The 15,935-nt window shown below is 34.1% G+C and overlaps 1 protein-coding gene across 4 annotated transcripts in view; it reads left to right on the top strand.

The window, feature by feature from the left end:
- The window catches only part of PRSS12 (serine protease 12), a 79,389-nt gene that overhangs the window by 38,579 nt on the left and 24,875 nt on the right, over window positions 1-15,935 (top strand). For all 4 annotated transcript variants that reach the window (XM_054486493.2, XM_063664057.1, XM_054486496.2 and 1 more), the window contains exons 7-9: window positions 1,078-1,274; window positions 5,914-6,055; window positions 15,618-15,823. In XM_054486493.2, the coding sequence (XP_054342468.1) occupies window positions 1,078-1,274; window positions 5,914-6,055; window positions 15,618-15,823 (545 nt within the window). The remainder of the gene's footprint in view (window positions 1-1,077; window positions 1,275-5,913; window positions 6,056-15,617; window positions 15,824-15,935) is intronic.

The raw sequence follows: 15,935 nt of genomic DNA, 5'->3' as shown, positions 1-15,935 counted from the left end.
TAAGTTAAAAGTGAGCAATATGTGATTTAGGCTTATTACTTTTCTAGCCAAGGCTTGATTAGTCAGCAAAATAGAAGGAAGAAAAGCCATAGAATGATTAAAATTTTCATTGTTTTAATTTATTAAAATATTCATTTTGTCAAATAAATTTAATAAATACTTGCACAAAAAATGAAGAAAATTCATGTCAGATAGAAAGATCTCTTCATATTCTTAGTACAGAAATAATAAAAACACCAAGTAGGGAATTATTATTATGAGTAAGAGTTGAATCTTATAGACTGTTAGAACTGAAAGACTTCTTAAAGATTTTTAAGCTCCGTGATTTCTGGAGGTTTGGATTTTATGGAACAAAAGGAAATAAAATTGGGAGGATGAAAGAAGGTGCAGATTGACTTAATTTCTAATTAAAAAATTTTTCAGATCTCTTTCTGCAGCATATATATTTATTATACATTTAGGTTTTGTTTCTGTAGTGCAGTGTTACAAATACACTCAATTGGAACACAAATATAATTGATAAAAATTTTAAAGTTGAATTTGTATACCTTATGAAAAGCTAAGAATATTATAATTCTGGTTTTGATGGGCTGAAATCTAAATTTAATCATGGATTAGGTATAGTGCTTGAGCAATCACTGAACTAATCCACACTTTTTATTTCGAAAGAGAGAAAACCAAAGAGAAGCTGCTGAAATCAAATGAGTTCAGAGGGAGCATCAGAAGCAAAATGAGACAAATGTTCTCACTTTCTGGTCACAATTTCTATGGTCAGGAATTTGAGATTGATCTCTTTGCATTCTCTCTGATTGGTTTTGTAGACAAAACACAAGAATGAATGGGAAAAAGTATTAATTTTTCATTTGTTATTTGTTGAAATAATCAAACATTTTTAAGGTGATTAAAACATGTGATGGGTGAACATAGCTCTAAACTGCGTCCTCAAGGTAGGAGAAAGAACAGATACTTACCCTCTGAAGTCATGTCACAGAACTAAGTTGCTTGTGTTAAATGCTTTGTGGTTCCCTGAACCAAGAGACAGAAGTTCTATACACAGTGTTTATTCACTTGTCACAGATTTGGTAAACAAGCATCTGCCAACCATTTTGAAGAAAGCACAGGGCCCATATGGTTGGATGACGTCAGCTGCTCAGGAAAGGAAACCAGATTTCTTCAGTGTTCCAGGCGACAGTGGGGAAGGCATGACTGCAGCCACCGCGAAGATGTTAGCATTGCCTGCTACCCTGGCGGCGAGGGACACAGGCTCTCTCTGGGTGAGGACTGGCTGCAGCTCTCAAGTTTCCATCTTTCAGTAGCCATTGCACCTCTAACCACTGGCCTTGAATATGAAGTGTTTCTCATCTTTGCCTTTTTTTGGGGTCTATTTCCCATAACTGTCTAATTTTCAGTAATTTTTATGCAGAGAAAAATAATCTTTTGAGTCTCTGCACCAACATTATGAAATTTCTACCCTTAAATTGTTTTTCTTTACTTAGAAAATGAAGTTCCTCACTAACAATGTTTACAATCATCTGTATCTGCAAAATGGAATAAGGAAGCTGCAGTACCTATTCCTCTTACTCCTTGGTCACTTATTCTGATTTTCATTTACCTTGAATTCTAGTGAGCTATTTGGGACAGGATTTAAAATAAGAATATTTTCCTCTCCCTGCCTCATGGTTCATTTCTTCTCTAGTCCTGAAGCCTTGTCATTCGTTGGTCACCAACCATCCATTGCTCTTTTAAGTTTCTCAGTGGTCTTCTAAGTGGATTAATTAAAGTTAATAGCTCACCCATCTTTCTAGTGTAACTTGTTATTTTAGAAACCCATCAGGGACCTCTGTTACTCTTCATTTACACTTTTTTAGACTTGTTGGGTAAAAGGTAACTAGCTCCTCTAACTGTATTGAAATAATTATGGATAAAGATCCTCTTGAGAGTAGATAGCAGTTAAACATTCTTGATAAATTTCTTAATGTCTGGTGAGGAGGGCAGAATATATATGAATGAAAAATACAGAGGGAAATATTCAAAATACTTTGTTGTATGCTATCATAGCTTTATTATATATCTCTGTGTGTGTGTGTGTGTGTGTGTGTGTGTGTGTGTGTGTGTGTGTGTGTGAATAGATGTTAAAATAGCCTTAGGTGGTCTTTACTTTTAACCTTGGATTGAATCAACTTCTTTGTATTCTCCTGTTTGGAGACTGTGAAGCTGAAATCTTCATGTTATAAAGTAACAACTTTTTGAATCTCAGAGTATTAACCATATTACATACTTTAAATTTGTCAGAGTCTGTGGCTGATTCCTCATTGTACTCTACACTGTGAGAGCTTAGTGACACTGCATTAATCTAGCATTATACCAAGTTGAAATACATGTTTTTATTCCATCTCTTGCAGGCCATATTTCCATTTTTCTTTCTTTTCATTTTGTTCTCCTTTTCCCTTGCCCCTTCTTCTTGTGAAAGATTTGTGATCCTCCCAGGATTATGTGGTGGATGATTACATGTGGTTGAGGGAGATAGAACTTGTTTGCTGGAAATGGATTCTCTCAGCCCCAGATAGCAGGTATTGGAATCATGGGATGATCTACGCAGATATGCTCTGTGAGCTCCCAGTGATGAAATACTATGTGAGCTGAGTTCTCTGTAGGCATGTGTTGTTAAATACATCATATGGTTGGAATAACTAATCTTTTCTGTTCCCTTGAAAATCTTTTTAATTCTAGGACTCTAGATGTGTTTTCAAAAAATTGAAAAACCTGACGGTGATAATTATTAACAAAACATATGATCATTATTATGAATCTCTTGGGTTCTAATCTCAGTAATGTGTCTATTAACTAAAGTCATTTGTCTGAAGAATGTTATGTCTGAGCCAAATATCCTTTTGGGATAGAATCGTATTACTATTTGTTCATTCATAGATCATTACTTCCACCTATTAAAAACTACTATATATTTAAAAGGGAAGCTTAGAGGAGGAGATAACGGAATAACGATATGAATAACAGCATTTAGGAAACAATGGAGATTTTTTACTTCTTTGGCACTGCAGTGATGAGCTCTTGGACTACTGCTGTTTTCAGCTATTTGAAGGATAATTTCTGGACCTTAACTTTATATGTCAAGGGAAACTTTTCTCAAAATTAGTTATAGCCCTATAGACACTCTTTTGGGTCTGTGGTAGGTGGAATGCTCAAAAGCAGTATTCTAGATTAGTAAAAGTAATTCTAGTAAAAATACAGTTAAGTGAGTTGGCAGAAATTTCTGGGATGGTAAAAATATGGATTTCTCATTTTAATATTACGTTAATTCTAAAGTTCAGAGTATTAAGTCCTGGCAAAGATTTCTTTCCCAGTGAGGTTGTTGCCTCTTACTCAATTTTACAGTATAAAATTAGGCTTAGTTAAATTAATTAATTAATTAATTGAGACAGAGTCTCACTCTGTCACCCAGGCTGGAGTTCAGTGGCGCAGTCTCGGCTCACTGCAACCTCCACCTCCCGGATTCAAGCAATTCTCCTGCCTCAGCCTCCCAAGTATCTGGGATTACAGGTGCCTGCCACCACGCCCGGCTAATATTTGTATTTTTAGTAGAGATGGGGTTTTGCCATGTTGGCCAGGCTTGCCCCAAACTCCTGACCTCAGGTGATCTGCCTGCCTTGGCCTCCCAAAGTGCTGGGATTACAGGTGTGAGCCACTGAGCCCGGCCTAAAATTAGTCTTTTACTGTGTATGTATGCATGTTAGAATTTATCTTTTTTCTAAAAGACAGTATTATTTTATAAAAATAATGTATTATGTTACAGGAAAAATTGAAGAAAAGTACTGAAAGTCAGCTTGAGATATATATTAACGATAACTGTATACCGATAGGATTGTTTAGCTTTCCCAAAAACTTTATATATTTAAGATTTTGGAAATAAAACATGCTATGTATTATTATTTCTGTAACAATGCAAGCTTAATAGTGACAACGTATGGGTGGCATGACTTTTGTCGTCCAATTTCCCTTCAAGAATTAAGAATTTAATGATTTTGTAGAATGAATGGCTAAAATTAGGTTCAGAAATATTGTATGCATTATTTTTACAAAGCCATGCAAGTTATACTTTAAAAACACTTTATCATTTTTATTTTCAGAGTATATGAAAATGTGCCTGTAAAAGTACCAGAACGGAAAATGTAGATCTAATTTCATGTGCAAATGTTTTCTTAATTTTCAACCAAATATCCAAAAATATAAAAAGTGAAAACTTTAATAAAAGAATTTCATTTGTTTGATTTTGGTATCTGAGGATCACTTTTTCACTTTCTGTTCTTGCAAAGAACTCCCAAATTTCAGATATATTAATGAGAAATATGAAGTTTCAATATTGTGTTTTATGACATAGCTAAAACTCCAAGTTTTTATCCAGCTAATAGTAAGCAGTGCATACATAGAGTTGGCATGCCATAAACATTTGTTGAGTTTGATTTTGCTCTGTGATTCTGTTATACTGCCTGGTCCCATGAAGTGAACATGATTAGGGATAGACACTGGGGAGCCAACAACTCTTGGGGCAACACAGAAGGATGGAGAAGTAAAAAATGGGTCAGAGGAATAAAAATAGAGTGTGTCCATCTTGCTAACAGTATTTTCTTTTAGTTAACCAATGTTGATTTAGTAACTTTACATATTGGTTTAAACATACGTTAAATAATATGTTGTCCATTACCTGCAGACGTCTACCTCCCTAGTTCTGCTGATAATTTTACCATGCTTTATTGTATTCCCTAAATCCTTACCAGCAAATCTTGGCCCTGAAGCTGCAGACCCTTCTAGTAACTAGGTAATCAGATGTGTGAGTGTTAGCTTGCTTGGGTTGCTGTAACAAAGTTCCACAGAGGTGGCTTAAACACAGATATTTATTGTTTCACGGTTTTGGGGGCTAGGAGTCCACAATGAAATGTCAGTAGGGTTGGTTCCTTCAGAAAGAACTGTGAGGGAAGGGCTGTGTGAGAGAGAGATGCTCCAGGCCTCTCTCCTTAGCTTGTATATGGCAGTCCTTTCCCTGTGTCTCTTCATATCATCCTCTTCATGTCTAAATTTCTCCATTTTATGGGAATACCAGCGTATTTGATTAGGGCCCACCCTAATGACCTCACAATTCAACCCATGCAAGTCACAGTGAGGAGTTTCGATTCAAAATCATAATTATTGGTGTGGTGATATGTGACACTTTACAAATCCCTTCATTTGCATTAACTTAGATAAATCTTAATTTGCTAGAGTTCAGTTTCTCAACTTTTAAGTCAGTAATTTTTGTGACTTAATTCTTTCCCTTAAAATCAATGGAAAGCCTTAGATGGAAATTGTCCCTATTTACTGCTTTTTTTTTCTTTTTCTTTTCTTTTTTTTTTTTGCCTCCTCCAGCATTAGACTTGAATCAAGTTACCCAACTATGAATGCCAAGCTTGTGTCTATTTATATCTTTCTAAAAATCTTGTCTTCGGCATATAAACTTCTAGCTCTCTGTTCATGGGTAAATGAACAGACATGAAGCAAAAACAACCTCAAGTTAATGTTCTTTTACTATTTAGAAGTAAGGTGTAATAAAATAATTCACAGTTTTATAATGCTATTCATTCATTCAACAAACAGCAATTGCATATCCTCTGTATGCCAGGCACTGTTCCACAGTCTGGGGATACAAGGTTGAGCAAGGTGAGCACTTTGAATTCAAGGCTGCAAGAGACATACAAAAGTGGATAAAATTTTTATTGCTATATCTCCTCTCTCTCAAAAAAGTATTTCCCATCTGATTTTATAGCTGATTTAAAAAGAACAATTGTGTTTTGTAGAGTCACTCATGCTTTAGAATCAGTTTGCTTGTTTGGGCTGTTCTAATACATTTGAATCATGACTTAGGTTTTCCTGTCAGACTGATGGATGGAGAAAATAAGAAAGAAGGACGAGTGGAGGTTTTTATCAATGGCCAGTGGGGAACAATCTGTGATGATGGATGGACTGATAAGGATGCAGCTGTGATCTGTCGTCAGCTTGGCTATAAGTAAGGAAAACCTAATTATTTGGGATGGTTACTGATGAGCATATCTGAATTTTTAAATGCTTAATCTAATGAGTTACTTTTTACTTAAAATGAGCTTCTGTCATTCATTTGAAAATACTGGCCGCATATTGATTTGATCCAGAATTATGAAGAAGTAGTAAGTAGAGCCTATTCACATTTTTCTACTCACAGGAAATATTATGTCACACAAGAAATGTAGCTTTTTATCTAATAACAAAATAGTCTAATAACTCTGACTAGTCATAATACTGCTTGTATCAGCTTCTATCAGTTAACCTTTTCTCTGTGATTGATGTTTCAACACTGTAGCCTTTTAAGGGACTCTAGAGGTATTGAAATTACTGTTGGTTCTCATTTTTCTTGGTAGTTATAAAGTCACTGTGGACACTGAATTAGCAAATGCTGAGCCATTGCTCCTAGAGCTGAGGTCACTGCTCTCCCTTCTTGTTTCAGCTTTCATACTTGTAAACAGTTGTCCTCTTTTACAGTCTGTGTGGTGCCAATTTTTTTTTTTTTTTGCATTTCTGTGCTTGCTTTGCTGATGACTTCACTGTTTGAATTGGCCCCCATTTATAGTACCGAAGTGCTGTATAGTGTTCCTAAGTGCAGAAAGGCTGTGGTGTGACTTAGAGAGAAAATGCATGCATTAGATAAGCTTCCCTCAGGCGTGAGTTACAATAAGAATATGGCACTAAATAGAATGTGAAAAGGACACTTGTTTACAGTAGGAGAGGAGCGAAAAAGAAGGCAGATCATCTCCTGTTGGTTAGACCTCAGCTGGGTAATTTAAAATTTTACTGGCTCTGCATATGTCATGAATGACTGTGAAAGCACCCTAAGTAATGATTTTGAAGTAACAAAAATACGGAAAATGTTATAATTCAGAGGGTTATAAATTTAAGATAATATATATATATATTGCCTAGCTCAGAGTAGATTACTAATAGTAATTTGGATTTAAAAATATATCCTTAATTATATATCTATGTTCATTTTAAATATTGAACAGTTCATATGGTTATTTTCTATAAAGAATACATGTTTATTTTAAAAAGCATTTCCGTTTTAATAAAAGTTCACATGTTGGGGGTAAACTTCAAAATCAAAGTTGTTTCTGGTTACTCGATACTACTTCAATTTATGGCTCAGTTTTGGACCCAGTTGCAATTCCAGTTGTCCTACAGCCAATTAATCCTTCATTTGTGATATAAATTTTCAATTTTCAAACTATGGGGCAGTAAAGTAGGGAGAGTCTATATTAGATGTGAAAGTGAATTTAGTCAGTGGTTAATTTTAAATTTCTTTTGCTCACTGTGTTTCTATCACTCCTTTTTCCATTTGAAAAAAAAATTATTCTTGTTCTTGCATTACATTCCCGGTACATTTCCTCACCCAAAATCAGCCGTTAAAAGATATTGCTCTTTGAGACTGGTTTATTGGCCATATTTTAATTTTATTGTCTTGGTGGAGGTGATCCAAGAAACGTAGTATTACCTCTGGAAATACAAAAGGAAACATTGGCACCAAAGTTGATCTTCAAATTGTGTGTCTCAGCTAAGTTTAAGGAGAGAAAAATTTTCTAAGCATATTCATCAGGCATCATCAACACACATATAATTGTGTGTTATTACTTGGATTTCTTTCTAAATTGTTCATTGCTTTTTATTTATCATCATTGATATAGTTTGGATATTTGTCCCCACCCAAATCTCATGTTGAGATGTAATCCATAATATTGGAGGTGGGATCTGGTGGGAGGTGTTTGGATCATGGGGGCAGATCCCTCATGAATGGCTTAGGGCATCCCCTTGCTGATAAATGAGCTCATGCCCTGAGTTCACATGAGATCTGGTTGTTTAAAAGTGTGTGGCACCCTCCCACCCCGCTTTCTGCTGCTACTGTTGCTGTGTGACTTGCCTGTTCCCCCTTCACCTTCTGCCATGATTGAGAACTCCCTGGGCTTCAGCAGAAGCCAAGCAGATGCCAGCACTATGCTTCCTGTAAAGCCTGTAGAACTATGAGCCAATTAAACCTCTTTTCTTTATAAATTACCTAGTCACAGGTATTTCTTTACGGCAATGGAAGAATGGCCTAACACAATCATTTAGTCCATTTAACATTTAACTCAAAGTGAGTTTAGCCTCATGTTAGGATGGCTATGGTCAAAACAACAAAGGATAACAAGTGTTGGTGAGGATGTGGAGAAACTGAAACCCTTATGCACACTGTTGGTGGGAATGTAGAATGGTACAGCCACTGTGGAAAATAATATGGAAACAGTATGGAAAATAGTTCCCTAAAAAGTTAAAAGTAGAACTACCATATGATCTAGATATCCCATTTCTGGGTATATGGCCAAAATAATTGAAATTAGGATGTCAAAGAAATATCTGCACTCCCATGTTCATTGCAGCATTATTTGCAATAGCCAAGATATGGAAACAGCCTAAATGAATGGATGAAGAAAATGTGGTATGTATGTATGTATATACAGTTACTGAAAGACAAATACTACATGATTCCACTTATGTGAGATATCTAAAATAGTCAAACTTATGGAAGCAGAAATAGAATGGTGGTTATCAGGGGTTGGGAGGAGAAGAAAATGGGAAATTATTTTTCAATGGGTATAAAGTTCCTGTCATGCAAGATGAATAAGTTCTAGAGATCTACTGTACAATATAGTACCTATAGTTAACAATATGGTACTGTATAGTTCAAAATATGTGGAGGGTATAGATCTTATTTGTGTTCTTACCAAAGCCAAATGAAAACAGAAGCAGAACATAACAAACAAACAAACCTCAGAAAAGAACACAAGGACATTTTTGGAGGTGATGGATATATTTAGCACCTTGGTTGTGGTAATGGTATCACAGATACATGCATATGTCCAAACTGATGAAGATTTTTTATATCAATTATACCTAATTAAAGCTAAAAAAGAAGTGATTTTAGATGAGAAACACAATCTAGATTAAGTGAACAAAGTTTGTTGCAGCTTTCAATATTTCTGTAATACTTATCAATCAAGAAAAGCATCAAAAGACTTTATAATTGCATTTTAAATAGTCTTACAAGTAATTCAGTAATTTAATGTTACTATAACAAATTGGAAAACATAATCTGCAATTTGCCATCAAATAGTATTTAAGTGAGAATTGTTTAGCTATTTGATTAAATATACTGGAATATTTTTATAATTTCCCACTGAAGGGAAATTGGATTTCATATAAGAACATATACGTATATTTTCAGTGTATATGTATATATGTATGTGTATATATATATATAATTATAAACAGGTATGTGACTAGTGCCGAGGATCTTTTTTTCATCATGTCTATTTTGAATCACAAAAAATCTTTAATAAAGGACTTGTAGAAATCAATCCAGGAAACTTTGAAGCTGTTATAAGGTTTGAGCCTCATTAATAGGAATTTCAGAGATCTGTCCTCCAGCCAGTTCTGTGATGCATGAGGATTAGTCCTTGGAAACACTGAGAATCAAAATAGTATTAGAGAGGCTTTTCATAATGGGAAAGACAGAAATGAGATAATAAAAAAGGAAATGTGAATGGTAACTAATACAGATATGCTTAAAGTGAACAGAAAGTAAAAGGCATTATTTATTGATGCATTACATAATGTCTGACAAAGTCTAGCATATGAGCATATTGTTTGTAGATTGTTGATAGAGAATGTGTTGAGATCAGTTAAATTCATTGAGATAGACTAAGTAGTCATGATGGAAATTCCATTCTATTTACACTTTATGTGGATCCAGTAGCATATGTTCCAATATAGCATTGTTTTTGAACATGTTTGTTAGCGTATTAATCCTTAAAAAAATTTTAAAAATTGTATATTCTCACTGCTTTAATAGAGATCTAAAATTAAGTATATCTGATATCTATTTTACATTTAAATAGCTGCAAAGGACTTAATTTCTGGTGTATTTGTATGACATTTGAATATAAAACAGTTACACCACTCTTAATTATATCCAGTGAAATACAAATATAGTAATTTGATTCTGCTATCCATTTTAAAAAATACATGAACAAAAAATACTTCTTTGACCAGAAATTTTACAGCTTTTTATTCTCCTTGAAATTGTATTTTAAATTTTCTTCCCCCATGGAATCTCAGTGTTATTATGCCTTAAAAATATGTGTGTATATGTATATAAACACACATATATGCAGACATACACACATATACACATGTATGCATATATACAGATATACACACATATGTACATGGAGAGAGAGAAATTATGCTAACAAGTTTCAGGTTTCTCTAGAATTTATAATTTCTAGTATACAACTGATAATAAACAGCAAAAAATTTAATAAAATTATTAAATAATTATTAAACATAGAAAATAAAAGTTTACCAAAGCTCTCATTTCTTAATTAGACCAATGGGTTGGGTTTGTGTTGCTTGGATTAAGGAAGCTTCATCGCTATCATATATTTTGAATTTTTCTTTTGTCCCCTTTAGAGGCTTTCAAACTTTGGAGGAATGCACTGTGGTAGGATTTGGAATGAGTGCAAGATATGCTTTTTGTGAAGTGAGAGAAGAGAAGTGAAGTTTTGAAAGAGAAGTTTGATCTTGATAGCAGCAAGATTATTTTTAAGAAATAATATATGTGAAATTTGAGGATATAAAAATTAGATTCACTTAGAGCCTGTGTATCCCTTGGAAAGTTATTATCTACCAGGAGCACTTGACATCCAGTTTAAAGACTAATTATTAGAAACTGTTGTGTCATTGAAATTTTCAGCTGTGAATTACTAGATTCAGTAAACCAGTGAGAAACCTTTCCCTTTTTTCTGTGGATGGCAGAGTCCTTAATTGTTTAAAGAAAGAGTAGTCAAAAGAAAATGTATTAGATTTCACTATATCAATGAGAATTTATTTAATCATGTGCTGTTATTGGCTAAAATGTTCTCTAATTTCTACTTATCGATATATCTAAAATGGTGCTTTTTTTTTAGTTTGTGCAAGTTGATCAGTTCCTAAGAAATGTTCCTTTTGGTTTATTTAAATGAGTTAAATTTTATTTTCTGTATGTCTACTTCTACCTGCCGTCTAGTTTTATGTTATTTATCATGCTTTATTTTCTGTTTTTTTCTGTAATCATCTGTTTTTTGATTTGCATGATTAATTCAATTTTCAATTTTCATTTTTTCTCAGTGGTCTAGAAATTCAACATTCTTATTGTTTTTCTGGAAGTTCTCTTTAAATTTTTAGCAAACATACTGAAACATATTTTCTTAATAATTTCAAAAATTATGATCTGTAACTTCCCCTTCCTGAAAAAGATAAAGACATTTAACATACTGTTGTTTACTTTCTACCTCCACCCATTCTCACCTCTGAAACTGCTGGGAATCATCTGGAATTTTTGTTTCCAAATTCTATTAATTTTTTATTGTCTTCAAATTACGCCGATTTGAATTTCAAATTTCTTTACATTATACCTATACCTTATCAGCAATTATTTTTATTTTTAAAGAAGGTTAATAAACAACAATCTCAACAATCTTACGCAATTTTGCCTGAGAAAAAGGAGACAATACAAGTAAACATAGAGAACAGAAAAGAAATTTAAGCACAGATATATAGAAGGTTAAACAAAAACCCTAGTAGATTAATAATACAGCTGAGCACGGTGGCTCACGCCTGTAATCCCAGCACTTTGGGAGGCCGAGGCGGGCAGATCTCTCGAGGCCAGGAGTTCAAGACCAGCCTGGCCAACATGGTGAAACCCCATCTCTACTAAAAATACAAAAATTAGCCAGCCGTGGTGGCTTATGCCTCTAATCCCAGCCGCTTGGGAGGCTGAGGCAGGAGAATCGCTTGAACCAAGAAGGGAGAGGTTGCAGTAAGCTGAGATTGTGCCATTGCACTCCAGCCTGGGCAACAAAGTGAGACTCCATCTCATAAAAAAAAAAAAAAAGTTTAATAATACGAACTACTTTTAGCAAATACACTTGAAAATCTAGATGAAATGGATGATTATCTGGGAAACTACATTTTCAATAAAAATGTAATTATCAAAATTGATACAGGAGATAGAAAACCCAATTAGATTAATGCCTATGAAAGAAATGACTGATTTTTTTTGCTGGACTTTTCACCAGTCCTTAAGAAACAGTTTCTGAATTACATGAATTGTTGCAGAGCAAAGAAACTTATGGAAATCTTTCCATTTATTTTATGAAGCTAATTTAATTTGATTTCAAGACTAGGTAAGTAAACACACAAAAAAGAAAACTATGCCTCAATCTAATGAATCTACATACAAAGTTATTTTGCTAACAAAATATTAGCAAATTTAATTCAACAATGTATTAAAAGAGCAATATACCACCAATAAGTGGAGTCTGTTGTAGGAATGTAAGAGTGATTCAAACTGAGGCATTCAATTAATGTAATTCAGTGTGTCACCTATAAATATACAATAATTTTAATAAATGATTAAACAAATATCTTAATAATGTTGAAAAGTTGTATGATAAAATCAACATTCCTTCTTAGGAAGCTGAGAACAAAATTAAACTGCTTTAATTTTATATCACAAATAAGCATCAAATAGGAACAAAAGAGTCCCTGCCATTACTGCAATGATAGCATTGTCTGGAGGTTGCACTAAAGCCTTAAGAATTGAGGTATCAGTATTGGAAAGGAAGGGTCAGAATATCTATATGAATAATATGATTGTTCACCTAGAAAACCCAAGAGAATCAACTGGAAAGAGACTAGAACTAGTGTTTATTAATGTAACAAGATAAAACATAAATACTTAAAAGGCAATGGTCTGCCTGTGGGATAAGTAGAAAATAAAAAGAAAAACAGATTTGTAGAAGTTACAAAAACTAACAACAAAACAAAAACTAGGAATACACTTTGTACGAATTGAGACCTATGTGAAAAACCTAAGTCTTTACTAAAGCTAGAAGACCTTATCAATGAAGAGATGTACCGCAATCCTGAATGTGAAGACAAAATAGAAATAAATTTATACATTAAATACTATGCTAGTAAAAATCTTTCATTTTTCTTGGTGTGCATATGGGGTGGGGAGGGGGATTTGACTTCCAAATTCATCTGAAATCCAATCCATGTGGTACTGGCACAGGAATAGTCAAAGAGGTCAGTGACACTGCAGCAGTGGCTTTCAACCTTGGTTGTAGATTGAAATCATTTTGGAACTTGAAAAAATACTACCCATTCTACTTTAATTCATGTGAGATGAGGTTCAGGTTGTGCTATATTTTAAGTGTTTTCAAAGGCAATTCTGATGGGTAGCCAAGGTTGTGAATTACTGAACTGTAAAGACCAAGAAATGGCTTGTGTGCATATAGCATGATAAATAAGAAAGACTTTCAAATCAGCAGGTTATTGGGACAACTACTTTAAGGACAAAAATAAAGCTAGATTTCTTACTAACACTAATAGTAAGAAATAAATTTCAGACAGACAAGAACCGTGATATACAATAAATACATAAAATTAAAAAAATACAATAAATAATATAATTAATTAATTAAAAAATAGAAAAAAATAGAATAAAACTTCTAGGAAGAAATCTAAGCTGCCCACAAAGATTTATGTATAAGGATATATACATAATTGTAAGAAGTCTAATAATTTTAAAACATATGTGCAACAATGGAGAAATAACTTAGTTTTCTTTGCCAAAGTTTGATGCAGAACTATCCGCAGAAGAATCACCTAGAGTTTTGTTAAAAACAGATTACTTATTTTTTAAATGATTTCTTTGTCTATTGTATGCCATTCTTCTCTACTAGAAAGTATATTCACCAACAAATATATTTCTAGAAATATCAACTTTTAAATTTATCTTTTCACTTTCCTTAGGGTAGTTTTTAGGAAAGCTACATTCTTAATTTAATTTTTAAGTTTATCAATTTAAAAATTTATAGTTTATACCCTCTATGTCCACTTTATTAAGTTTTTCCCTAACTTGAGATTTCAAGGATAGTTTTCCAGTAATTCATCTGGAAAGCTTTTGCCTTTGATAACTATTTCATTAATTTGCTTGAAAGCTTTTGCCTTTGATAACTATTTCATTAATTTATCAGAAATTGAGTTCTAAATATGGCGTTAGTTTGAAATATTTATTTCATTTAAATATTTTTGTATTTGCATACTTTAAAATGTGTTATTAAAACAAAAAATTAATAAACTAAAAGTAAATCTGCCATCTAGTCATGATTCCTGTTTTTCTCTGTCTCTGTTAAAAATTGTACTTTTAGGCCAGGTGCGGTAGCTCACTCCTGTAATCCTAGCACTTTGAGAGGCTAAGGTGGGTGGATCGCTTGAGGTCAGGAGTTGGAGATTAGCCTGGGCAACATGGTGAAACCCCGTTTCTACTACAAATACAAACAAATTAGCCAGGCATGGTGGCATGCGCCTGTAGTCCCAGCTACTTGCGGGGATGAGGTGAGAGGGTCTCCTGAGCCCAAGAGGTCAAGGCTGCAGTGAGCTGAGATCACGCCATTGCACTCCAGCCTGGGTGACAAAGTGAGACTGTCTTTAAAAAAAAGTAAATAAATATAAAAAATTGTACTTTTTTTTTTTTGAGACGGAGTCTCGCCTTGTCACCCAGGCTGGAGTGCAACTGCGTGATCTCGGCTCACTGCAATCTCTGCCTCCTGGGTTCAAGCCATTCTCCCACCTCAGCCTCCAGAGTAGCTGGGACTACCTACATGCCCAGCTAATTTATTTTATTTTATTTTATTTTATTTATTTATTTATTTTGAGACAGAATTTTGCTCTTGTTGCCCAAGCTGGAGTGCAATGGCACGATCTCGGCTCACTGCAGCTTCTGTCTCTTGGGTTCAAGTGATTCTCCTGCCTCAGCCTCCCAAGTAGCTGGGATTACAAGCACGTGCCACCATGCCCAGCTAAAATTTGTATTTTTAGTAGAAACGGTTTCACCATGTTAGCTAGGCTGGTCTTGAACTCCTGACCTCAGGTGATCTGCCTGCCTTGGCCTCCCAAAGTGTTGGGATTATAGGCATGAGCCAACACGCCCGGCCTAAAAAAATTGTACATTTTTCTTCTAAAGGAGGCAAAAAATTAGTTCTTAGCTCTGTAGGTTATTATTTAATCTCATCATTTTCTTTGCAATATTATACCAGTATTAAGAGGGTATTGTACTCTTTAAGAGGGTAAAAAATTTAGAGGTGATTTTTTCCTGCTTAAATGAGAGTTAAAGACTATCATGATTTTTTGATGTGCCATTAAATGTGAGTTTCTTAGAAAAAGCTAAATTAGAGGCAAGTGATGTAATAAAGTAGCTGTGGAGTATGGCAACAGAGAAAGTATAGTTATTACCTTTTTTATTTAATTTTTTTAACAGTCATGAAACAAATGGTTTTTAGCACATGCAGATGCTAATTTTAATATGTAAAAATTAAGGAATAAAATTGAATACATGTTGTGATTTATTCAGATATATGACTGACTGATTCTTCACATGATTAAGAATGTTCTGTCTTCAGGGGTCCTGCCAGAGCAAGAACCATGGCTTATTTTGGAGAAGGAAAAGGACCCATCCATGTGGATAATGTGAGGTGCACAGGAAATGAGAGGTCCTTGGCTGACTGTATCAAGCAAGATATTGGAAGACACAACTGCCGCCACAGTGAAGATGCAGGAGTTATTTGTGATTATTTTGGCAAGAAGGCCTCAGGTAACAGTAATAAAGGTAAGTCACCTTCTGGAGCCCTAAACAAGTCAAGGAATACTAATTCCCATTCCATTACTGTAAGGAGTACTTTGATAACAGAAATCTAGTACAACAAGAACGTATACAGGCC

The sequence above is a fragment of the Pongo pygmaeus genome, chromosome 3, assembly GCF_028885625.2.
Source record: "Pongo pygmaeus isolate AG05252 chromosome 3, NHGRI_mPonPyg2-v2.0_pri, whole genome shotgun sequence".
NCBI classification, from domain to species: Eukaryota; Metazoa; Chordata; class Mammalia; order Primates; family Hominidae; genus Pongo; species Pongo pygmaeus.
The sequence above is the reverse complement of the archived record's forward strand: the minus strand, read 5'-3'. Positions and strand labels throughout refer to the sequence as shown.